Source organism: Lissotriton vulgaris, chromosome 7 (genome assembly GCF_964263255.1).
Source record: "Lissotriton vulgaris chromosome 7, aLisVul1.2, whole genome shotgun sequence".
In the NCBI taxonomy this organism is placed as follows: domain Eukaryota; kingdom Metazoa; phylum Chordata; class Amphibia; order Caudata; family Salamandridae; genus Lissotriton; species Lissotriton vulgaris.
Window position 1 is genome coordinate 10,784,844 of NC_141695.1, and position 26,791 is coordinate 10,811,634.

At 47.3% G+C, this 26,791-nt stretch overlaps 1 protein-coding gene across 1 annotated transcript in view; it reads left to right on the top strand.

The window, feature by feature from the left end:
• Positions 1-26,791, top strand: part of LOC147700503 (uncharacterized) — a 186,676-nt gene that overhangs the window by 142,274 nt on the left and 17,611 nt on the right. The window contains exons 8-9 of the mRNA XM_086929648.1: positions 5,681-5,776; positions 8,273-8,383. Coding sequence (XP_086785774.1) covers positions 5,681-5,776; positions 8,273-8,383 — 207 coding nt within the window. The remainder of the gene's footprint in view (positions 1-5,680; positions 5,777-8,272; positions 8,384-26,791) is intronic.

The following is a 26,791-nucleotide window of genomic DNA, read 5'->3' on the forward strand; positions in this document are numbered from 1 at the left end:
CGTGGCCGGCTTTAAAATGAACATGTCCAAATCGGCTGCCCTGGATGTGTCGCTCTCCGCGGACACCAGGCGAGACCTCCAGCGTCTTTTCCCCATGCAGTGGTCCTCTTCCACGGTGCCGTACCTGGGGATCCTGCTTGCACCTTCGCTGCCTGAAATGGTCAAAGCCAACTATTCTTCCCTTAGCAAGAAGATTAAGGAGGAACTCGGCCGATGGGGCAAGGGCCTGCTCTCGTGGCTGGGCCGTATCGCAGCGGTGAAGATGACGGTGCTGCCTCAGATCTTGTATCTTTTTCGCGCTCTACCTCTCCAGCCCCCTGTGGGTTGGATACAGCAAGCGCAGGCTGACATCTCCCGTTTCGTGTGGCAAGGCCGCAAGCCTCGGATGAAGAGGGTTCTCTCCACGCTCGCCCCGGAGGCGGGGGGTCTTGGTGTTCCGGATCTCCGGAAGTATTTTCAAGCGGCGCAACTCCGGTATTTGGTGGAATGGAGCAGGTGGGAATGGAGCAGGTGGGAATCTGACAAGCACTGGCTCTTTCAGGATCAGGCGGTTGCAGGTCGCACCCTTCAAGAGGTTCCATTCCTGCGGCGCGCACATCGCCCGGCTAATCTCTACGCCTCCTTTGTCACCCGGGTTCCACTGCGAGTGTGGGATGCGGTTTGTGAGCTCCGCGAGCTAACTACCTTCCCATCACCGTTTACACCCATAGTTGGTAACCCAGACTTTACTCCGGGCCTAGAACCGGGAGCTTTTTCTCAGTGGGTGAGTGCGGGTTGCAGGGTGCTCTTTCAGATTTACGGGCCGGAGGGCGTGCTTCCTTTCCAACAACTCCGACAGGAATTTGGTCTGACGGAGGTGGACAGATTGCGTTATATGCAGGTCCGTCACTGGGCTCTCCAACCCCAAGTGCGCGACGTCGCCGCCCGTCAAATCACAAATTATGAGCGGTGGCTGGTGACCCGGACCTCGGATGCCAAGCTTATTACCGATCTGTATAAATTTCTCCAACCCCCGCCGTTTCATTACCACAATCCGGGGAGAGAGCGCTGGCACAGAGAGTTGGGCAGGACCCTGAGCCACAAGGAGTGGGACAAGATCGCATATCGGGCGAGGCATTCTGCATACCACACTGGGCTGACGGAGACCTTTACCAAGGTGTCCACCTACTGGTACTACACCCCGGAGAGGCTCTACGAGATGCACAAACTCACCGACAAGGGATGCTGGCGGGGCTGCGGGCAGGAGGGTACTCTATCGCATATTCTCTGGGGGTGCCCGGTACTGTCTGCTTATTGGAAAGAGGTCTTAGATGAGGTGGACAGGCACTTTGAGATTGAACTCCCGCGCTTCCCAGCATACGTCCTGCTAGGCCTTCCCAACGACTTGATGTACCCGCTGAAGTCCCGCAGGGGTAGGCAGATTGCTATTGCGCTAGGCTCAGCGGTTCAAAATATCCTTGTACACTGGCGCACCCCCACTGCCCCCTCTATCACTGGCTGGCTACATAGACTCTGGCAGGTACTGGGTATGGAGAAGATGTCGCTCACAGTGGCTGGAAATGTAGACCAGTTCGAGGAGCTCTGGCACCCCTTCTTGGCACTACTGTCCACGGAATTTCGCGAGCTCACATGTCCGAGGTACCTACGCCTTCTTATGCTGACGCCGCCGGCGGCCCCAGCGGATTAAGAGGGATGGGATTAGGGGGACTGGGGGAGGGGGGTAGGCGGCTTGGGGTGGATGTTTCTATAACGGGCTATTGGACGGGGATGTTGAGGTATTGTGTTCTTTTTTTTTTTTCCTTTCCTGGGGATGGGGGGCTTGGAGGGACTGTGTTGTGTTTCGCTGTGTTGCGGGACGCTACTTGCGCTTAGCTTTGGATGGGAGGTTGGGGACTATAGGAGGGTTGTGCGCACTGCCTTATTGCCTTACAGCTTATGCCTTCTTTCCCCTCCTGGACCGCCGACCTCCCCCCTTTCCACCAGAACTGCTGCAACATGTCTCTTTTTGTACTGTATGTAACCTTGACCTCCTACTTCCCTTCCCCATGTTTCTTATGTTTTAATAAAATGCTTTAAACCTAAAAGCATTCAGTATCAGTTATTAATGAAAAGCTGGGGCAAAACTAGGCAATGTGAGTGTTTCTCTACAAGTGAAAGAGGGAACGTTAACACGTAAGCAGGAACCAGGAAACGCGATTGAGGGCCGAGTTCCACTAATTGTGGTTTACAACATGCTTAACAAGTGAAAATAATAAAGATCAAAACATTAAAGAAATCAAAAGCAGGCTGGAGAGTGGAGATGGAAGGTGGGATCTCCGAATCTACTGTACTTAAGGATGGGAAATGAATGGACCATCTAGGAGAACCCAGACTGATGGGGAATTTGATGAGGATAGGCCCCGGGTGGCTGCCCACCCCAAAAACTAGGAGACCAAGCCCGTCCCAGTTCCATGAGTCTTCATCGTCTCCATGGCCCCCCCTCACCACCATCGTCAGAAGCTACTGACTCAACATCGTCTTCTACGCCGAGGACACCTAGCTCATCCTCTCCCTCTCCAACTAACTCACAGCCACTTGAATCAACTTTTACAGCGGAATGAAGGCCGTTGCTACCTGGATGAAAGACAGTGGTCTTAAGCTCAAATCAGGGAAGTAGGAGGTCAAGGTTACATACAGTACAAAAAGAGACATGTTGCAGCACATGCAAGGAATGGGATAAAACTGTACATAAAATAATACCCTTTGATGATAAAATATTGGGGCTGCTCCCGTTTGTGGCCATATTGGACTGAATTGCTCGGGACGATCACCAAACTTCTGGGATAGTGCACTTGCATATTCCTTGCTGCGAAGATGAAGTCAAGTTGGGGTACTTGGTACTTTCTGAGGAACATGACCTGTGCATCAAAAGCTTCTTCTGTGTAGGTTTCCATCATCACACCTTAAAAAATCCAGTTTGCTAACGGGTCTACTGGAGGAGTCTGGCATCCAACTGCCATGCCTCTCCCGTGAAGCTGCAGAGGCTCTAGACGGTCCCCTTACCCCTGAAGAAATTCACTGGGCTATCTCCCTGCTGCACTCCGGCAGGACGCCTGGACCTGAGGGGTTCCCCCAGGAGTACTATGCGATCTTCCGGGATGATCTTGTTACCCTCTTGACAGAGCTCTTTCATCAAGTGACCGAGGTGGGCTTCTTTCCTGCTGAATCGGATATGGCACCATTGTGCTCATCCCTAAAACACTGCCCCCCTCCCTGGACTGCTCTGACTAGCGTCCGATCTCCTTGATCAACACTGATGTTAAAATTTTTGCCACCGCGTTAGCCCAACGACTTTGACCGCTGCTCCAAGACCTAATCCACCCTGACCAGTGCGGCTTCATGCCTGTCAGGGGCACCCGCCACTGTATTCGTTGCCTTCATCTGGCGTTGGCTCATCGGCAATGGCTGTCCCCCCTACCTCGCGCTGCTTCTCGTTGATTTCGAGAAAACCTTTGACACGGTGTACTGGGTATACCTGAGCGCCGTTCTGGAGAAAATGAGTTTTGGCCCTCCCTTCCGCCGACTGATTGGCATCCTTTATCATAGCCCCAGTTCCCGGATAGTTGTCAATGGTGAGCTATTGAAATCGTTCCCGTTTCGAAGAGGCACCCGTCAGGGTTGTCCTCTCTCACCACTTCTATTTGTACTGGTCATGGAGCCCCTCCGGCGCTCACTCTGCAGAGCCCCCTTATCAAGGGCTGGGCTTGGGATCTGAGCCAGGTGGATAAGGTCGCCTTATATGCGGACGATGTCCTGCTCTACCTGGAGGACCCGGAACAATCTGGTCCTAGGGCTCTCGCGGCCCTTAAGGCATTCGAACACGTCTCGGGGCTTCGACTCAACCCAAAGAAGTCTACCCTGGTCCCCCTGCACCCTTCCCGGGCGTGTTTCGACTGGCAGAAGGTGATCCCCCTTCGGAGTCAATCATTTAAATACCTCTGTGTCTGGGTGACCCTCCTTCCGGAGCAGGAATGGGCCCTCAACATTGCCCCCTTGGTGGTCCGGATGAAGGCCGACCTCAGGAATTGGCAATCCCTCCCCCTTAACCCGCTGGGTAGGAGCGCCCTTTTTAAAATGATGGTCCTCCCCTGCTTTCTCTATATTCTGCAAAACACCACGGTACAGCTCTCGGGGAGTTGGTTTCGTGAACTGGACAGTTCCCTCGCCTGATTCCTGTGGGTCGGTGGACGTCCGCGCTTGTCCCTATCCTATTGCCGGATCCCCCATTTGACGGGGTATGGGTGTTACCAGACTCTACCTCTACTATTTGACTACGAGGCTCATCGTGATCCACGACTGGCTTGCGGGAGGTTGGTCCGACCCGGCCTATCGGGTGGAACTCACCACCCTCGATTTTACACGGCTCTAAGGCTTCCTTTATGGTTCTCCGCTGCCCCGGGCCTTGCCCCCAGTTACCAGGTCAGTAATAACGGCTTGGCGCCCAGCCCTTAGATACGTGAGTTGGGATCAAAGGCTGACCAGGCAGACGCCCCTATGGCACGGCACCTGGTTGCGAGAGGTCTCATCCCTTGAAGATTTCAGTCGATGGGATTTGGTGGGGATCTCGCTCCTCTGGGATGTTTGGGAGGGGGACCACATGCACTCCTTTTCGGATTTGCAACACAGGCACGCCCTCTCCCTCTCCCACTCCCACAAATACCTACAGCTCCGCCATGCTCGCCGCACACACTTCCCGACACCTGCCACTCTCCCAGAATTCAGCCCCCTGGAAGCTCAGGTGATGATGGGCAACCTGGGTAGGGGAGGGGCGTTACGTATACATCGAGCCCTGGTAAACAATGCCCTTACTTCCCTGCATCAGCTTAAGGCGCGCTGGGAGGGATGGGTGGGCCCCCTAGATGATGCGGACTGGTGCGACACCTTTATGGCACCCAAATTCCTCACAACCTCCTCTAAGCTGCGCATGATCCAACTTTACTACCTCCAAGCAGCGTACCTCACCCGGTCCGACTTTTCAGAGCCGGCCTGAGGGCCTCCCCGGCATGTAAGCGCTGCGATTTTGCACCTGCAGACTTCTATCATGTAGTGTGGCTGTGCCCGGCCCTGGCACCCTTCTGGAGGGGGGTGGAGCGCGAGCCAACCCAGACCCTGGGGTGGGAAGTGCCTCATGACCCAAAATATCTCCTATTAGGGATATTTGATGGTCTGGACGGTACCAGGATTGACAGGCGTTTCCTGGGGACTGCCTCGGCAGTGGCGAAGCGGGACATAGCCGCCGGATGGTCTCTGGCTGCGCCTCCGACGCTGCGAAACTGGAGGAGAGGTGTGGACTGGTGTGGGGTCCAGGAAGAATCCCTCTTCGAAGCCCAGGGGTGCCCCGACATGTTTACTAAGGTGTGGGGCAAATGGTTTGGCCTTCTACCGCCTTGAGATATCCGCCTTCCCTAGGATGTACACCATCATGTTGATAGCGTGCCTGTGTAAGGGATTTTTACTGTGTTGATGTTGTAGACAGGGAGGGCACAGAAATTCACTGCTATTATGTGATATGCTACCAATAACTTTCGTTGTTTTTAAAAATGTCAATAAAAATGTGATTATGAAAAAAATAATCCAGTTTGATGTTCAGTTATTTACAGTTCGAATATATATGCAGTAAACTGGTATTCTTCTTATGCAGCAGGAGAACTTCCATTCCACCATTTTCCAGCAGATGGAGATCTGAGGGGTTATGAGAGCACGAGAGGGGAGTTCAGCGACACTTGCTTCAGCTCTGGTAAGCGACACGTCAACCAACGTTGCCTAAGTGCATGGAAGGCACAGTGATGGGACGCCTCCCACATCACAAGAATGTTCAACTAATTCTGTGACTAAGTCAGGGTGAACTTGTTTATTCCTAGAGTTCATAAATGTTTGCAAACTTTTTTGCTCAATTTTTGCTCAGTCCTCTAAATTTTGTAAGATGAAGTGTCCGATGGAGTTTCTGTACAAACATTGCCCATAAGGTTTGGGATACTGAATTCTAGTACATAAAATGATTGTGAAAAGAAGAAGCGATGTTACTTACTTTTGGAGTACTTCTGGCTTACCCTGACTTCCAGGGTAAGCCAGGCATACTACAAGAACAGTTCACATCTGCAGGTAACGTGTCATATGGCCCTGCATTACCATATCTGGGCTCTGGTGTGATTATGACCTCACATATTACAACACTCATGACGTGTTCTGTTACATCATTGAGGTTAACTGAAGTAACATCAATGAGCATAGCGGGGGCACAAGTTATAATTACTTATAAAAAAATAAACAAAACTATAACTGGTTATTTTCTGTGGAATTTTGAGACTGAAATGTTACATCTTAACTGACATTTTCACTCAACAGAATCACTTGCTGCTAGACTTACCGTGATAAAGGCAACGGGTGTTCCCGAAACACATTGAGTTGTTGCCTGAGGATTGAACTTTCTACATCAGGATTCCTGGAGAGTGCGTGTCCCAACAGCAAAGCCCCATTTCTGCCTTCGTCCCTGTAGTTTGCAGTGTGTGAACGGCAGTGGTGCCTGAAATCCCCAAACACAAGCTCCATGCCGCTAGCAAAGAATACCAGTTGGACAGTTTTATATAGCGAGACATGACCCATGGGTGTAAGAGGAATGTACACAGAAAAACCAGGAGCCATTACTTGGCATTTTAGTGTCAACGGGCTAGATAGAGAGAAATCATAACCCTTTACATTACTGTAGTGCCTCTGTTGATGATAAATAAAGTGAGGGTTGCTTTATTGTAGTATCACGCAAGAGCACCAGGAAGAAACTGTCCCCTGAGCCAAAGGATAACAATTACTTCCAGTATCATGGACTATGACACAGCACAAAAACATGAGTTTGTCCTCTGCATACACTCTGCTGTCTGCGCGTCCGCACCAATACAATATAACACTGGGTTGGCGCGAGCTGTCCCGCTTATCAAGCTGTCAAGGCATCCTTGCTGATCCAGACCATTATAGTAAGCAACTGTTTAGTAAAAGCCTTTTAACCTTATTCTTGACAGTGATGTTCAATGGGTTTGACTGACTCTCTGAAGGGAGTTAGTTCCATATTCTCAGGGCACAACCTGAGAAGGCGTACGTCTTCTTGTTTCTGAAGCTAAGACGTTCCAGCTGGAGGAGCTGGTGCTCCGAAGGGAGCAGCTGCCTCTTGATATCATGAGCTTTTGTGCTAGGTGTGAGGGTGGATCATAACGCGGGGTGTTGTGACTCAGGCAAGCTATCTTCAGCTGGATTCATGCTTCGAATGGGAGCCATTGTGAAGATTTGAGCGAGGGTGGGATATGGTTGGAACATGTCATTCCTGTCATCGGTGTTGCTGCGTTATTGAAGGTTGCCTTAAGTGGTTCACTAGGTTATTTTTTGGGTAATCCTCTTAAGGTTGTACCCCCGTAGTCTAGTTTGGATACGACTAGGTATTGAACTGCAATCTTGAAGTCTGTTGGCGGGGTGAATGGTTTCACCTTCTTCTTGGGGTCGAGATGGAGTAATGCATTGCGTGTGGATGAACTGATGTGTGCACGCATGTTGAGGTTCTTACCAAGGGTTACTCAAAGGGATTTTGTTGATTGAATGATAACGGTTCATTTTACGGTGACCAGGTCGGTGACACATTCTGGTATTCGGGAGTGGAAAGATGAGCAGGAATTCTTTTTTTTAGGGAGTTCAGTTTGAGGTGGTTTCATGCCAGCAAACACGCTGTTTAGTCCCGATCTCCAGCGAGCACTTCTTCAGGTACAGCTTAGCGTCATCCAAGTACAAACGGGATTAGACTGAGGCACTGCGCCCAACTGGCTGTGGGAGGCGACCTCAGCTCTGCATTGCCAAAGGTCTTGCACAGCGATAGTTGGCGAAGCGCAGCCATAGTACAGAAGCGGGGAGGGTCTAGGAATCATGAATCTGGCACAGGAAATACTTTTTGCCCATGGCAAGTCTGTATACTAGTGCTGTAACAAATAAGATGACCGTGCCCTATTTATCAGTAGAGAATCTTTGAATAACTCATTATATTTGACACATTTTTTTTCACTGGCAAGTCGTAAACTCGGATAAATCTATATTTTCATTAAAGGGGATGTTTCTGGAATGCTGCTTATATATTCTTTAGCAAATGATGTGTTAGAAAATATATAAAAGCAAGGCAGAGAGATTATGAGCATAAAGATGTTATTGTTTAAATTGCAGTAGGTTTCACTATCCTTAGAAATGTGCTCCTTTATTCCAGGGCCCAAAGTTCCAACCCCAGCTCCATCCATTGGTATTAACGAGGAGGGGGAGACCTATGCCATCGACATCCAAGAGTATCGGAGACGAGACATCTTCTACCGCCTTGCAGGTATGTGAACCACCAGAAATGTCTTAGACACATCAGTACATGTATGTACACCCCTCTGGTAGATACTCCACAGATGGCCTGCCCTGTTTGTCTCTAAAGTGACACATTTGTGAGTTTTGTTATCAAAGGCCTCTCAGACCTGATGTCAGGATCTGCTCTTTTTGGTGTAGAAAGTCTTCCACAGTCAGACCATGTTTGAGGTTTAGTCAATGTGACTGTGTGACCTTTGAGTAATACAACTTTAACACTCCTGTATTAGTAAGCTGTTGGGTGGTTATTGGCTCAGTATGCTCTTCAACCTCCCATGACTCTGACCGACCTCTCAGTACTGATGTAAAGACAAATGGCTCTCTGCCAAACAGAGCGGGCTTTACAGGCTACTGATGAGTCTCCAAGACCAATCCTTGCGGCGTGTCCCACTCCCACACACCCATGTATCCCACCCCTGCTGGAAACCACCACCAATCCATCGACCACCTCTTCAGCCTCCTGCTGCCCCGCACTCGAACATACCCGGGCAAACTGGAGGCCATCACCACCCTCACTGCACTCAGAACTGCCCTAAAGACTCACCCTGTCCAATTGGTTTCTCAACGTGGAAAAAACCAAATGTTGCATTTTGTGTAGTTCAAAGCAGTCCCATTGTACACTTGAACCCAGACACCGCAAACCAGCAGCCAAACAGTGGAATGTTTGTATACCTAGCTGTGTTTGTATTTGTTCTTTGTTGCATCATCCCCGTCTACATACCCTCTAAATAAAGTAACCCAAGTCCTAAAATGGCTTTGTGTGCCCCTTCTGGAACTGTGTATGTATACTGCTGCTGGTCTCTGTAACCTCTAAACTTGTAACGTCACATTGCTAGTGGAGCATGAATAGTTGAGTGTTTGAGCACTGGTACTCAAGGGTACTGCGGAGGAAGATGAGGGGGAGGAAGGGTGGAGGAACGGTGTCTTTGGTTGAAACTCCAGGCACAGCAGCCTCTTCCACTGGGTGTGCTGGAAGGGTGAGATCCAACTGTGAGGTTAAATGAATCGATTACTTAACCTTTAAACCTCATTATTTCAAATACTCTTCTCTTGTACCAATACTTAGTATATGTAGTGACCCACCTGAGCCAATCCCAATAAACCCTCCCCATCATGTCCCTCCGCTGACCCTCATTTTACCTGGGCAATAAAGAGGAAGGAGGCGGCCACACTTCCCGTCGTCCCAAAGCCATAAACGAAGTGAAGTTTGAATTGAAGAGAGAAGTAGGTATTGATGTAAGAAAACAGCATCCAGAGGAATGAGTATTAACAGTAAGTAGCTGATTCATTTCCTCCTCAGTCCATATCTTGTATGACTTGTCGTAGTCCTTGTCATAAATACTTTATTTGATTATCGACATATCATAAAAGTACATGTGCAAACAATGCAAAACCCATATAGAGAATATGACTAAAAAGTGAAGAGTCCTAGAAACTCGATAATTCATGAGCCTGTAATAAAAATATGCAGAATCATAAAAATACTTCTCTAATATGTTCTGGCAAATATAATTAACATGTTTACAAGAGCATAAGTTCCCGACATCTCAAAGCAGACTTTAAGAAGGCCCCTACAGTGTGACATTATTCCTCCTCGTTTAACAACTGTAAAAAGCAAAGGCCAGGTCTACAGGGCCTCAGGCTGCACTTCCTCAGCAAAGGGATTAAAACACTTCAAATGCATTCAATAAAATCTGCAGAAAAACACAAAGGGCAGCAAAGATTGAGTTGAAAGTCCATCGCTGGGACAAAAACAGATAGAGGCCCGTCGTTTTTGCCAAAGGAGAAACACAGTTGAGAGCGCATGACCCCAATCTGAAACATGTCAGCAGGGCCCTATTGCAGTGTCCGACAATACTAAGGATATACCGTCCAGACCAGGTGATGTTTTGAGCACCATTAGACCCTAATAAGGACTTTTAAAAAAAATTATCGCCTTCTCTCTTTCAGCTCGCCTGTTCACCAAAAAAAGCAAATTTTGAATGACGTGATACAGTCCAAGGTCTACAATAGCGCCTTTAACAAATGTAAGCTGTGATAAATGATACGAAGGTTTAAGCTGGCTTGGGCGATTAACCAAACCGAAAGCCAGAGGATAAGAGGTGCCAATTTAAAAAATCCTCTCGAAACGGCACACCCAATTCCTCGTGACACACATAGCTGGGTTGGGGGTGAACAACGACGACTGAGTCCACGAGTTTCCTCCAGCTGCAGAGTGCGGATGTTGGTGTAACCCCCAATTTCCGGACCCCCTTGTGAAGCCACTGGCACATACTGTTGATTATAGCTTTCGACCACAGGATGAAATGGCCTACTTCCATTCACCAATGAGATATTAAAGAGGATACCCACAAACTGCCTACATTTTCACGGTGAATAGAAAGGTTACTACTGCAAGAATAAGCATTATTGAAAAGAATCCTCAAGTTGAGAAGATATGTTCGAGGCATGTGGGCTGCTGAATTCATATCTGTGCATAGATCGCCGCCTAGTGTTGGGTCCGGATGATTGTACATTGTTGTCCTGGAAGAGTCTTCGAAGTATCACGAGATAGGTGGCTCCTCCCGTGGACTAAAGTGCGCATGGGCATCGACTCCATCCTCAGATTGTTTTTTTCTGCCATTGGGTTCGGATGTCTTTGAATTCCCTCTTGTCGGAATTGATAGAAAACTTTCTCGAGACCAAAAGGTCTTTAGTCTAATACGTCGGTATAGTCTTGCGTTCGGTCTTAGTTCTTCCAGCTCGGTTCCGAGCCGGATTCTCTACACCCGCGTGCTCTCGGCGCGGAAGGCCCAGTCGACGCTCCAGACCTATCGACCGTCCATCATGGAACGAAGTCCATTCAAGAGATGTCCCGTCTGCAACTCGAAGTATCCCCACATCGACGTCCACCCGGTGTGCAACAAGTGTCTGTCGCCGGACCACGATGAAGACAAGTGTATGGCTTGTTCACGCTTCAGGTCCAAGAAGACGCTTAAGCTTCGACGAGCTGCACGCCAGGAGGCCCAGCATGCTGCACCGGCGCGCCCCAGACAAAGAATCCAAGGTCTTTGAGGCATCGGGGAAGAGGGTAGCAGCACAGGCAGCCAACATCTGGCGCATTTCTAACACACAAGCGCTTCTGGCGCGCTATGACAGGGCACACTACGACACACTGGAGACCCTGTTGCAGCACCTGCCTGATGAATACAAGGAGGCGGCTGGGATGCTGATTCAGGAAGGGAAGTTGATCTCTAACGCTTCAATTAAGTGCGCTCTGGACACAGCTGACACCGCTGCCAGAGCTATAAACACTAGTGTTATGCTATGGCGGCATGCCTGGCTGAGAATCTCTGGTTTTAAGCCAGAAATCCAGACCACCATCCTTAACCAAACAGTCAACCCAGATCACATGTTTGGCCCGGAGGTTGACACCACCCTAGAAAAAATAAAAAAGGACACGGAGACTGCGAAATCCATGGGTGCCTTACAGTCCCAGCAGTTTCGGGGTGGGTCTTTTCGTCGCTCAAGCACTAGAGGCGTTCCAGGGGCCAGCTCTCCCAGTCCACGCAGTACTACAAGGGCAACACTCAGTCCACATACACCAACAAGAGTCGAGGTGGATATCGTGGTAACAGCGCCAAGGGCAGAGGTCGTGGAAACAGCTCCAGATCCTCTGCTACCAGCAAACAGTGACTCCTTGTCACTGCCCCCCGACCATACAACATCGGTTGGGTGGAGACTCCAGCAGTTCCTGCCCGTCTGGAAGTCCATCACCACGGACAGGTGGGTCAGAAAACTTATCCAATACGGTTATTGTCTGGGGTTAACATCCACTCCACCCAACATGTCCTATGTAGACCGAGCATTTGCACTTATTGTAGCAGGAAGTCACCGTCATGCTGCAGAAAGGAGCAATAGAGCTCGTTCCTATGCAAGAAAGAGGCACAGGGGTGTACTCCCTGTACTTCTTAATACCAAAGAAGGACTGGTCCCTCAGGCCCATTCTGGACCTCAGGCCACTCAACCATTACATCCTGTCGGAGCACTTCCATATGCTGACCCTGCAGCAAGTGCTCCCGTTGCTCAGTCAGGAGGATTTTCTCTCAACTTTAGACCTAAAGGATGCGTACTTTCACATTCCACTGCACCCTTCACACAGGAAATACCTCCGGTTCACCATACAAAACCAGCACTACCAGTTCAAGGTTTTGCCTTTCGGTGTCACCACGGCACCCAGGGTGTTTACGAAGTGCCTGGCGACAGTGGCGGCGCATCTCAGGAGACGGAACATCCACGTCTACCCTTATCTGGACGACTGGCTCGTCCAGGCAAAGTCAGCCCAGCAGTGTGCCGCCCACGTGTCCCACACTATTCACCTCCTGCACGATCTGGGATTCTCACTGAATTACCCAAAATCCCACCTCCAACCCGCCCACATACGGCAGTATCTGGGTGCGACCATAAACACTCTGGCAGCCACAGCACAGCCAAATTCAGTGAGGGTCAGAAGCATTCAATCGCTGATACAAAAATTCAGACCTCAACAATCGCTTCCAGCAAGAGTGTTCATGCAGTTGATAGGCATGATGGCCTCCTGCATTTCCATAGTCCCGCACGCGAGACTACATATGCGCCCACTTCAGGAGTGCTTGGCACGTCAGTGGACTCAGGCTCACGGGCAGTTGAAAGACCTAGTATTGGTGAGCGGTCGGGCATACAACTCTCTGCATTGGTGGAATCCACGAAACCTTTGCAAGGGCCGACCGTTCCAAGAGCCTGTGCCACAGATCATCCTGACAACTGACGCCTCTCTCCAGGGATGGGGAGCTCATGTACTCCATTACACAGTGCAGGGACTATGGACGCAACAGCAACGGAAGATTGACATCAATGTTCTCGAACTGATGGCGATCTTCATGGCACTCAAAGCCTTCAAAGTACATCTGTGCAACAAGGTCGTGTTTATCTGGACGGACAACATGACGGCCATGTACTACATTCAGAAGCAGGGAGGTACACACTCTCCACAGTTGTCTCATCTGGCTCCGAGCATGTGGAAGTGGGCCATTCAGAGGAACATCTTCCTCATGGCAGAACACCTCCCGGGCAAGGACAATCAGATGGCGGACCTGCTCAGCAGGCACAGCCACCAAATGCACGAGTGGGAGATACATCCATCAGTCCTCCACCCGTACTTCCAAAGGTGGGGTCGTCCAGAGCTAGACCTGTTCGCCACAAGGGAGAACGCAAAATGCCAAAGCTTCGCCGCCAGGTTCCCACACCCACAGTCGCAGGGCAATGCGATATGGATGAACTGGTCAGGCAAATTTGCGTACGCTTTTCCCCCAGCACCTCTGATACCGCTGGTGGCACGCAAGCTCAGGCAGCACTCGATGACTCTCATCCTGGTTGCTCCAACGTGGGCTCGCCAACCATGGTACACCACGGTTCTAGAACTGTCTGTGGTACCGCATCAGAGGCTGCGTCTCACACCCAGCCTTCTGACGCAGAGCCATGGCGACATTCAGCATCCAGATCCGCAACAGCTCAACCTGGCGATCTGGCTCCTGAGGTCTTAGAGTTTGGCTACCTAAACTTGCCTCCTGACTGTATGGACATCATCCGGGAGGCAAGGAAGCCCACCACAAGAGCATGCTATGCGGCAAAGTGGAAGCGGTTTGTCATTTATTGTGCAGACCACAACATTAACCCGCTAGATGCATCTATTCAGAATATCATCTGTTACCTTTTCCATCTGTACAAATGTAATCTGGCTTATGCACCATTCGCATACATCTATCTGCGATGGCCGCTTATCTCCAGAACAGGCAGCACCTCTCACTCTTCAAAGTGCCTGCCATTAAGGCCTTTCTAGAAGGACTCAAACGAGTCATTCCTCCGCGGACTCCACCAGCTCCGGAGTGGAACCTCAATGTGGTATTCACCCGGCTGATGGGTCCTCCCTTTGAACCACTGCATTCCTGCGAGATTCAATTCTTGACGTGGAAAGTGGCTTTCCTCATAGCGATTTACGTCGCTACCGCGAGTTAGTGAACTGCAAGCCCTAACTGTCCAAGAGCCATTTATTCAAATTCATTCTAACAGGGTAGTGCTTCGCACTAACCCTAAATTCCTTCCTAAGGTCGTGTCTCAATTCCATATCAACCAGACTATTGAATTGCCTGTTTTCTTCCAAAATCCTGAGTCATTGGCGGAGAGAATGCTCCACACCCTTGACGTCAAAAGGGCCCTGATGTATTACATCGATAGGACCAAGGATTTTAGGAAGACTAAGCAACTCTTTGTCGCCTTTGCACCACACCACAAAGGTAACCCTATTTCCAAGGCTGGTATTGCTAGGTGGATCGTTAAATGTATCCAGATCTGCTATCTGAAAGCCAAACGTACTCTCACCATTCCACCAAGGGCCCACTCCACCAGAAAGTTGGGGGCCTCTATGGCATTCCTTGGAAACATTCCTTTGGAAGACATATGTAGAGCAGCCACATGGTCTACCACACACACATTTACAAAGCATTATTGTGTTGATGTGCACTCCAAACAGCAGGCAGCTGTAGGGCAGGCTGTTCTCAAAACACTTTTCCAAACTGCTGCAGCTGGCACGGGCGGCCGCCGTTAATGGAGGGACTGCTATGTATTCTATGCACAGATATGAATTCAGCAGCCCACATGCCCCGAACCGAATATGCTACTTACCAGTATGCATCTGTTCTTGGCATGTAGGGCTGCTGACATTCATATCGCCCACCCTCCTCCCCGGCGCCCGTAGCAGCTGCAGAATTCACATATACTTCTAGCATGGTCATCATTCACTTAGTTTCACTCCATCTTGGCCACAATGGCTAAAAACAATCTGAGGATGGAGTTGATGCCCATGCGCACTGTAGTCCAGGGGAGGAGCCACCTATCTCGTGATACTTCGAAGACTCTTCCAGGACAACAATGTGCAATCATCCGGACCCAACACTAGGCGGCGATCTATGCACAGATATGAATGTCAGCAGCCCTACATGCCATGAACAGATGCATACTGGTAAGTAGCATATTCGCTACCCTGTATAAGCTGTTGCTCCTGATGATGAAAGTTCTCAGACTTTTCCAAGTGAAGCAACGAGGCCTGCACACCATCATTTGAGATTTGAGATCATTAGTTCCCAAATCTAAACCGGACATAAACACAGAGAGAGTTGACATCAAACGTTCCAAACTCCTCGGAGAATTCCGCAATAATATGGCGGGGTCCGTGTAGAGAAGAGCAGGAATCAGCTTACTATTGACTCTAGGTACATCCGGATCACTCTGTACATAGAAATGTATTCAAGGTATTAATAGAGAGAGAGAGAACAACTTTGGTGCCATTACAGACTCCTGACGGACTCCAAGCTCCAACGTGAGTGCAGATGAATATTGCCCTTCCGGCCCATATCGCACTTTGGCCTCCAGGTGCATCGAGACAACACTGAAAGAATTCTCCACAACTGAGACCGGTAACCTAGTCAAACACACAGGATCGGTCCATGAAGGCCGGGAATAGGAGACCACGCTTGACAACATGTTTCCCCAAAACTAATTGGAGACTGAGGCACTGTTCGACTTTACCTAGGCCTGCATAGAACCCAATACTGGTAGCGATTGGTCGCATCAGTATCCTTCATGCATCCTCTAATCCTATTCAAAACGATGCTGTCCCAGATTTTACCCATAGATTCGAAGAGGGGGTTGAGTCTGTAACAACCTGGTTGTAAACCAGCCCGTTTGTTAAAAATGGATCTCATTATAGGTGTGGGCTATTAATTCAGGATACAATGCGAATATATGATGACATTCCGCATTCAAAAATCCCGCATACCATGACTCCGCATTATTTACAACGCGGAGCCATTACTCCGCAGTACAATCACTCCGCAAAATGTAACCCCGCATATATCTTTACAACGCATGCCTTTACAACGCAAAGGCATGAGTGGTGAAGTTATCTGTGGGGTAAAGTTAGAAAATGTACTTAAACTAAATATATATATATATATATATAGTCAGTGACTAGATGTGTGTTTCCGACCTTCATGACAGCAATAACGAGCACGTCTTTTAAAGTTGCTTTAATTGTATAGATATATTAGATGGGCTGCATATTTTGAGAGCTTTGGTGCCGTATTTGCATTAATTACTAACTCATTTAGGAATGTTATTTTTTATATGCCACTCTCCCAGTCTGATAATGCACTGACATAATGTATATGATAGGACATAATTCACATAATAGGATGGCTTTGCATTATGCGGCTTTTGTTTTTATTAACTTGCATTATGCACTTTACCTATCTAACATGCTATGTATGTTTTTCCAAACGGGAATTTACCTATATAGTCTGTTTTTCATGTTTGTCAGTGCCTGCAGTGCCTGCATTAGAGGGGAGGGCTATATATACTTTTAAATTTTAGGCGCCAAATGGGATTGACAAAGCCTGCTGCGCAGGCGAAACGCGTCTCTCTGTCTTTGCGGGGTCGTGGGAGACCTGAACCAATAAATGTGCCCTATTCCTACCGAAGGGGATTGACAAAGCCTGCTGCGCAGGCGAAACGCGTCTCTCTGTCTTTGCGGGGTCGTGGGAGACCTGAACCAATAAATGTGCCCTATTCCTACCGATCATGAGTACGTGCCATTTACTCTCTGGAGTCGGATGGATGTTTGGGATATATATATATATATATATATATATATATATATATATATATATATATTACCTACTGGCGGTCGCCAGTAGGTATATATAGTTAGGATTTTTTCCCTATGGGATTTCTGAAAATTCTATGTCTAATAACTTTGGCGTTTGTGGACGGAATCGGCTGAAATTTTCAGGAAAATGGCACATTTTGTTTCTGAGCAGCTCCTGGAAATTTGGGGGGGTTTCGTCAAGGGGGGGCTGAGAAAAAAGGGGGGTCCCAAAACGCGTTTTTAACATTGAGTTTTCCATAGGGCGGTTGGACTCACTTTTAGCTCGAACGGCTGAATGGATTTGCACGAAACTTGGCAAAATTGTAGGGACTGTTAGCCCGATGTGCCTTTGCTAGGTCTCAATATATGTGCTTCAGTGGATTTTGAGAAATTAACGTTTAAATCAAGATATATATCTGTAACAGCGCTCCGGGCAGCGCTCCGGTTCGCGAACTTTTCGCGTATCGGAACTTTGCGAAGCGAAGCTGATTGGCTCTCCGGTGTCTGTCAACATTCTAAACAGTCCGGTGCGGCCGCCATCTTGTCTCTCGGTAGGATCGAGAGACAAGAGGAGGCCAAAACAAAGGGGGAAATGAAGGAAAGGGGGCAAGGTAGACCCCTTCTGACCCCCTAGGATTGATGAGGGGGATATTATAGAGCCACGCCGGGCCCAAAAAAAAAAAAAAATCCGATTTTTTCGCCGTAGAGACGCGTCTTGGTTCGCGAACCGGGCAGCTAACCGGGCAGCTAACCGGGAAGCTAACCGTCAGTGTAACCCAAAAAAAAAAAAAAATTCCGATTTTTTCGCCGTAGAGACGCGTCTTGGTTCGCGAACCGGGCAGCTAACCGGGCAGCTAACCGGGAAGCTAACCGGCAGTGTAACCCAAAAAAAAAAAATCCGATTTTTTCGCCGTAGAGACGCGTCTTGGTACGCGAACCGGGCAGTTAACCGGGCAGCTATCCGGGAAGCTAACCGGCAGTGTAACCCAAAAAAAAAAAAAAATCAGATTTTTTCGCCGTAGAGACGCGTCTTGGTACGCGAACCGGGCAGCTAACCGGGCAGCTAACCGGGAAGCTAACCGGCAGTGTAACGGGAGTCTGAGGAGTAGCTGATTGGCTGTCAATATTGTAAACAGTCCGGAGCGGCCGCCATCTTGTCTCTCGGTAGGATCGAGAGACAAGAGGAGGCCAAAACAAAGGGGGAAATGAAGGAAAGAGGGCAAGGTAGACCCCTTCTGACCCCCTAGGATTGATGAGGGGGATATTATAAAGCCACATGGGGCCAAAAAAAACCAAACAAAAAAATCCGATTTTTTCGCCGTAGAGACGCGTCTTGGTACGCGAACTGGGCAGCTAACCGGGCAGCTACCGGGAAGCTAATCGGCAGTGTAACGGGAGTCTGAGGAGAAGCTGATTGGCTGTTATCATTGTAAACAGTCTGGAGCGGCCGCCATCTTGTCTCTCTGTGGGATCGAGAGACAAGAGGTGGAAAAAAAAAAGGTGTAAATGAATGAAAGGGGTAAGGCAGACCCCTCCTGAACCCCTAGGATTGATGAGGGGGCTATTAAAGTTCCCTGGGGGGTGAAAAAAAAAAAATTGCGATTTTTCGCGGTAAAGGTGCTTCCTGGTACGTTAACCGGGCAGCTAACCGGCAGCGTAACGGGAGTCCGACATATTGTGTTTTTTGAACGTTTGTGATATGTGCACGTGTGGATTTTGTCTAATTAAGGTTAAAAAAATATATATATATCTTTAAGCGTGTTCTGGCGCGCTTACGTTTTGGGTTTGGTTTGCGCTGCAGAGACGATACGTCACGGTTATGCGATGCATCATGAGGCGTCTCACGGGCTACGTGATACGTCACTTAATAAAGAATATATTTTACAGCTATAGATATTAGCTTTTAAAAAACCATAGGTTATAGACCATATATAGTTAGGAATTTGCATTTACAAAACCTTGAAAATTCACTGAAAAAACCATAGGTTATAGACCATATATAGTTAGGGATTAGCATTTAAAAAACCTTATTTTATTTGCACAAAACCATTGAAATTCCATATATAGTTAGTTGCACTAACTATATATCGCGGACCCGCAATCCACTGCTAATGATGTCACATATTACATCATTCATGACATGGTCAGTGACATCACTGATGACATCGCTGATGACATCTCAAATGACATCACTGATGACATCACTGATGACAACACCCAGTGACTGTATGTTTCTGTAAAGTTAAAATATGTCTTACATATTGAAGAATGAGTGGATGTATAAGTGTCTGGATGAAGGATTTAGTAGGTGCATGACTGACTGTATGAGAGAATGATTAAATGTGTCTCACTGAGTGCATGGGTTAGTGATTAAAGTGTCTTAATTTGGCAATCAATATTTATGTTCTTCTGTAAACTGCTGCATGTTTAAATCAGTAGCTATATCAGTAACTATATGGGTTATTGAATGGTTGCCCAAGTATTTGTATGGGAGACTGAGTGTGTGTGTGGGTGACTGGGAGGTGTATAACTCTGTGCATAGATGTGTGAGCGGTTGATTCCCTAGGTGTATGGGTTCAAAAGTGCATGTAGAAACAGCTGTATGGACAGTTGACTGTGTGCATGAGTATATTGGTGAGTGAATGGATATCTCAGTTCTACATGTCAAAGTAAGTACATATGTAAAACACACTCCATGTGAGAGTTGACATATATAAATAACTGAACATAAGAGTCAGTGAATGTAAGAGTGGCTGTATGAATCATTGTGAACTTGTATCAAGGATTGTATAAGAGAGTAAATATGTGTTAGTATATGTTTGAATAAGTAAGGTGTGTATAACTGTATAGTTAAGGAAATGGAGATGTGATTGATTCTTTGCATGACTGAATAGGTGTGTGAGTAACTCCATGGATGTGTGACAGTCTGTGAGTGCCTGTTTACACTGAGTGTATCAAAGGTTATATTAGAGTCTGAAGATGTATTATCACATAAATGATATCATCAGTGATGTAATCAGTAATGTCAAATGAGATGTCAGTGATGTCATTTGAGATGTCATCAGTGATGTCATCAGTGATGTCATTTGAGATGTCATCAGTGATGTCATCAGTGATGTCACTGACCATGTCATGAATGATGTAATATGTGACATCATTAGCAGTGGATTGCGGGTCCGCGATATATAGTTAGTGCAACTAACTATATATGGAATTTCAATGGTTTTGTGCAAATAAAATAAGGTTTTTTAAATGCTAATCCCTAACTATATATGGTCTATAACCTATGGTTTTTTCAGTGAATTTTCAAGGTTTTGTAAATGCAAATTCCTAACTATATATGGTCTATAACCTATGGTTTTTTCTGTGAATATATATATATATATATATATATATATATATATATATATAGCATATGTAAATAAATAAATATTTTACATTTATGTTTGTTTTAAAATAATGTAAAAAAATAAATATATGTATATATATATATCTATATATATATATATATATATATATATACAATAAAAAAAAAATACACTTAACACCCTAAAAACTAATTCCACCTGCTCCCTTAAAATACCCCAGCACCCCAAAATCCAAACCCACCCTTACTCCTTAAAATACCCCAACACCCTTAAACACTAACCCATCTTAACCCTATAAATATACCCTGTACCCCAAAACCCAAACCTACCCCATAACCCTAAAAATACCCCTGTACCCCAAAACCCAAACCTACCCCTGAACCCTAAAAATACCCCTGTACCCCAAAACCCAAACCTACCCCATAACCCTAAAAATACACCTGTACCCCAAAACCCAAAAATACCCCTGAACCCTAAAAAAACCCAATACCCCAAAACCCAAACCTACCCCTGAACCCTAAAAATACCCCTGTACCCCAAAACCCAAACCTACCCCTGAACCCTAAAAATACCCCTGTACCCCAAAACCCAAACCTACCTCTGAACCCTAAAAATATCCCTGTACCCCAAAACCCAAACCTACCCCTGAACCCCGAAAATACCCCTGTACCCCAAAACCCAAACATACCCCTGAAACCTAAAAATACCCCTGTACCCCCAAAACCCAAACCTACCCCTGAAACCTAAAAGTACCCCTGTACCCCCAAACCCCAGAATACCCCTGAACCCTAAAAATACCCCTGTACCCCAAAACCCAAACATACCCCTGAAACCTAAAAATACCCCTGTACCCCAAAACCCAAACCTACTCCTGAAACCTAAAAATACCCCTGTACCCCAAAACCCAAACCTAGCTCAAAACCCTAAAAATACTCCTATACCCCAATACCCATACCTAACCCTTAAATACCCCTGCACCCCATAAACAAAACCCACCCTTAAAATACCCCTGAACCCCAAAAACATATACACCAACACCACCAAACTAAAATCATATACTTACTATACACTTGAATATAAAAAACATATGCTTTTACCAATCATGCTTTTACAACGAATTTCGTTGTAAAAGCATGCGTGGTAAAAGCATATCATATATAATGGCATGCGTTGTAAAGTATTGCGGAGTAACGGTACTTGCGTTATCATGGTATGAGGAGTAAAGGTATGCGGAGTAAAAAATGCGGAGTGACTGTGTTTTACCTACGATGCTCAGCGAGGTTATTAAAACATTTGAGGAGAGGGGCCAAAGAGCCACAGTCCATTTAAATACATCCATTGGTCCGCCCATCTAGCCCAGGTGCTTTGGCAGAAGTACGTTCCTGCAAAGCTCGAAGGACCTTCTCCTTCGACAGAGAAAGAAAGGGGCCAGAGGCATCAGCTGTAGAAGCAATAATGCAAGGTTTGTCACTAGGATGATAGCAGTATATGTCTGAGAAGTGTTCGACCCATTAGTCGATGGTAAAATGGGCAACAAATTGGTAGATCTGTCATTATTGTCTCTTATATTACACAGCGATATCGAGAAGGACTTAGAATTCTGATTGACACCAGCCACCAACATCTGATTCCACCTAGATTCTACAAGATCTCTCTTTCTGGATTTAATGCCTCCTTATAAAAGACACGGCAAGCAGAAATCAAAATAGCGTTTCTCGGTTTAATTTCAATGCTTCCCATTTATTTATTTAAAGAGTTTTATATAGCGCTGGCTAGACCCGACGGTATCAGAGCGTTTTACATGAGAATCAACAATGTAACAGAAAAAGTTCAACAATTGCACAATACAACAAAAAATAGGCAATACAATTAGGAGAGCAGAGAAAGGAGAGAGAAAAGTAATGGAGGGGAGGTGAGAAAGGGAGGATATGGGACGAGACAACATGCGAGATGAAAGGAAGTCTGTTTAAAGACCGACTGGGTAGGTGACGACAAAGGGGGGAATCCACGGCCCATCTCCCCTATAGCTAAATCAGGTAGCTCTATCGGGCATCAGACAAAATAGTAAATGACCTCTATCAGACCGTATCGAACCTTTGGTGGCAGGATTTTCATTATTAAGCACAGGCTTTAGTAGGGTGCTTTATTTTTCCTGATAGATAATGTTGACATTTGCGAACCACTGAGTTTCGTTAGCCGTGAATGTTGGGCAAAGCTCAAAGTTGCTACTGAGGCTCCGAACAAGGTAATTTAACCCGTTCAGCGCAGCGCAAATTCCTGCGCTGTGCTGAACGTTCCATTGGGCCTATGGAACCATGACGGAAAGGTTCCGTCATGAGCACAGGCCAACCGATGCTCATGATGGAACCGTTCCGTCATGAGCATGGAAGGGGTTAATACTCCTCCTGGATCTTTCAATCTCTATGCCTACCTGCTCCCATCAGACGAGGTCGATAAACCAGGTGCAACCCACGAACTCAAGGCCAATGGGGTTGTGATCACTATACAATAATTTATGATAGACTGACAACCCCAGATACTAAAACAAATAAACCATAAATGAAGAAACACTTGTATGGATTCAAAGAGAATATAACAACATTGTTTTTATTCACAACGTGTATCTTAAAAAATTATTCATAAAATACATCAATAATTGATCACATTTAGTGCCCCTAATGAAATGGAAAGGGAAGGGTAGTGGTTGGATAGTGAAGGGACTGAATAAATACTAAGACAATGGTCACTATGACCTCAATAAACCACAGCTAATAGTACATTAACAAACTAAAAATCACAATTCATAAATTAATTAAACTCATGCCTCTGAAAAACAAAATCACAAATGATAAATTGGGAAAGAGGCTGAAAATAGGAAGGAGTGTCGACGTTTCAACCCAAACTGATGCAGGCATAGATTGGAACCTTGCTAGAGGGTCTTCATCAGGACAAGGACGCGAAATGGGGCAGTAAATCTGCATGGGAAATTAATAGATCGATGTTAGTAATGATCAGATTGATCCAGGTTATTCATAAAATAGTTATAATTGGTCGAGGAGGGAACAATTACCGTGGAAACACAATCATTGAAACCAGGGCAGTAGGAGGAATACATTTTTAGAACAACAGGTATCAACCAGCGGTTGGTTGTACCCCACAGAGGGGTTATATCATGACCCCATCCTGATTAAATGAACAATAGCCAATACCATCATAGGGTTGCTATTGCTAATACGTATAGTATCACAATGAGTTCGAAGATCTCAATAGAATGACTCCCAGTGCAGTAAGACCTTGTAGTAATTACAGCAAACAAGGTCTCTTAGGGATTTAACAAAAGGTCTCTGGAGATGGATTGTCGCAAATAGAACTGTAAAACACGAGCAATTCGTTATCGTGTAATATATTAGTTAAGGACTTGACCAGATTTGTAAACAATAATCGGTGTAAAATTTAGCAAATGCTGGGAACGGGCACATAGGACTTAATACCTTGTCAAGGGAACGTGATCGAAGATGGAAGCAGAATCCGTTACATGAATCCGGATCCTACAAGGGTTAGATTATCCAAATTAGGGTCACTGGCAATTGGGTAAGAGGAGTATGTCAAGATGGGCACCAATACAGCATACGCATACCTGAAAGTCTTAATGCAGCTGCAGGCCCCGAGGGGTTCCTGTGTAGTTAGTCTCTCAAGTAATACAATCGGCCGTGCTCTATAAAGTATAAAAAATTATAAAAAATTGCATGCTTAGTATTGTTTGCATGAATTTGGCCACAGTGGTGATTGTGCCGTAGTCAGGTAATGGTAAAGTATCACATACATGACACATTAAAATCGCTGAAATCTACCGGATGAAGTCACCTCGACCCGGTGAGTGGGCGACGCTGGGCTCTGCAGTCTCTCGGACCAGGAGGCGTTGTCGCCGACCAGGATGGAGGTGCGAGCTGTCCCACGAAGGTGTCTGCTGTCGGCGCTGCTGAAACCAGGATTGGAGCAACAAGCTTTGGCAAAGGCAAGCCCACGCGGTGGACTCAAAATGGCGTCTGGAGTGGACTAGGAGGGTCCAGGGTGCTCCTCTGTTGGAGGGGAGCAAGGGCTAGTCTGGAGCAACCAGACCAGCGATGGAAGTATCGTCGTTCGTCGTCAGGAGGGCCACAAGCCAGCAGGCAAGTAGCTGGACAACACGGTGAGCAGCAAAGAGCAGAAGGGCCCCACTCAGATCTCGTGGATGCTGGGAGGCTGGAATTCGGTGCTGGAGCTGCTCAGGGTTAGGGCTTCTCAAACCCCAAAGCACTCACTCGAGGATCCCTCGGTGGTCGTGCTGGATAAGCGTTGTGCAGTCTTGAAGATGGCCGGTCCCTCAAGGTCTCGTTACACCCACGAATCTCAGCTGGGCTGATGATGTAGGTAGAGGTCAGAGGTGCCAGGGAATCCGGGTCTCGTCAAGCTGGGCGGTCTTGATCCGTAGGATGGACTTGCAGCAAACCGCATGCGCTTAGATGGTGCCCGCTGGTGCAGGGTGGCTACTCCTTAGCCACAAGGGAGAGTCTTCAGAAAGGTTCAAGAGTTCTTTTGTGGAAAGTCGTCAAGATTCAGAATTATCTAATTTGGGAAGGGAGCCCGCTCCTACCTTTATACTAAAGAAAGGGGCTGGCACGCGACTAGGTCCTGCCCATGGGTGGGACCAGGAGGGGGGTGGTTACACCCCTCTCCCCTGTCCGGACTTTCCCCAGCTCAGGGGCTGGTGTGCCCCTGGAACTGGTTCAAGCCGGCATATGCACAGTGAGCACCGGGGTGCCACTTTCAGTCACCTTCCTCTCAGCCCTCCCTACCTGGGATACACAAAACCCTGTCTGTGATGGTGCTAGCACCGCCCCTGACAGGAAACCCTTTGTCCAAGCTCTCCTCGCTGGAAGGACTCCCAGCAGCAGGAGGTCAGACTTGTGTCTGTGGTGGCAGCATCCATTTTGTGATGCTGAGGCTCAAGTTACCTTTAACCGGGGTTCACAGTTACATACATGTTCTGTCCCTCTAGAAGGGTGGAATGCTAACCCCGTCGCCAGAATTGGCGAGGGGTTAGTATTCCAATTCGTATGACACCTTACTCGACATGTTTTGATAAAGCGATACCAAAGTTGGCAAATAACCGCGAGGATTATAATGCACTTAAGAGTATATGGTACGCGTTATCATGGAACAGCTATTAGGACTTGGTTCCGCAAGCTGCAAACGGGCTCAGCTCATGCCAGAGCACCATCTCACATAATTCCAAGCACTCTGCCTTCAGGATTGATAAGGCCTGCCATAGGAGTGACTGATAGGAATACATGTGTCCATGTTAGGGTTAGATATAGGTATACTATATCTAAAGCAAAGGGTGATTACACCACCTTGCCCCAGCTGTCGTGCAGCCAGTTGTGTCAGATTTGGATGGCCAGCCAGGGGTGGCCTAATACATGCTGCAGCCCCTGGGTACACCTATGCCCTGGATACCTAAGGTATGCTATACAGGGACTGATAAGGTGACTCAGTATCCAATTAGATATGTACCTAAGGTACATGGAATCCATTTTACAGAGAGAGCAGTAGGCCTGGGGCCCTGAATAGCAGGGTCCCAGGTCAACTAAGTCGAAAACCAGCAAAACACCAGGCAAAAAGTTGGGGGTAACCATAGTCAGATATCCACCTTCCTACATAACCTCCCCCCCCCAAACGAAAGGAGATAAGGCTATCCTTGACCAGGTAAGCCTATATTGCCTGAGTGGCCATATGAGGTGGTATATGCACTGGCATGGTTACCTCCTATATCATGGTCCACTAAGCAATCCCTCAACCTAAGGGTATCTGAGGGTCTCCACCATAGGGAATCACTACCTGTGGTGTGTTTTGGCAAAGTAAAAGGCTGGTGCTGAGATGGAGTACTGAAGTGAGACTCCACTAATGTTCGGCTCAACTTCCTCCAATCACTATCCACCATATATGCCTTTCTTTCAATGACTGAGTTGCTGTGAGCTCTCAGGGTCAACCTCTGGCTACCTAAAGCTGGAGGCTGAGTCCCTCTGTTTGGCTTACTGGAGGGACAGGTCAGGTTTGGGGTTTTTAGGCCCCAGGTTTGGCTGTGCCCAACAGTGTCCATCTGTGGGAGGTCCCTAGCTAATTTTAAGGGGGATCTCTCAGGAGTATGTTTTATTTTCACTTGGCTAGGACTACTAGCTTCAGTGCCCTTAATCTGCTGATTGGGGAGTTCTTTTGGACAGGGGGCCCTTTGGGGTCCACCACTGGCCTCCCT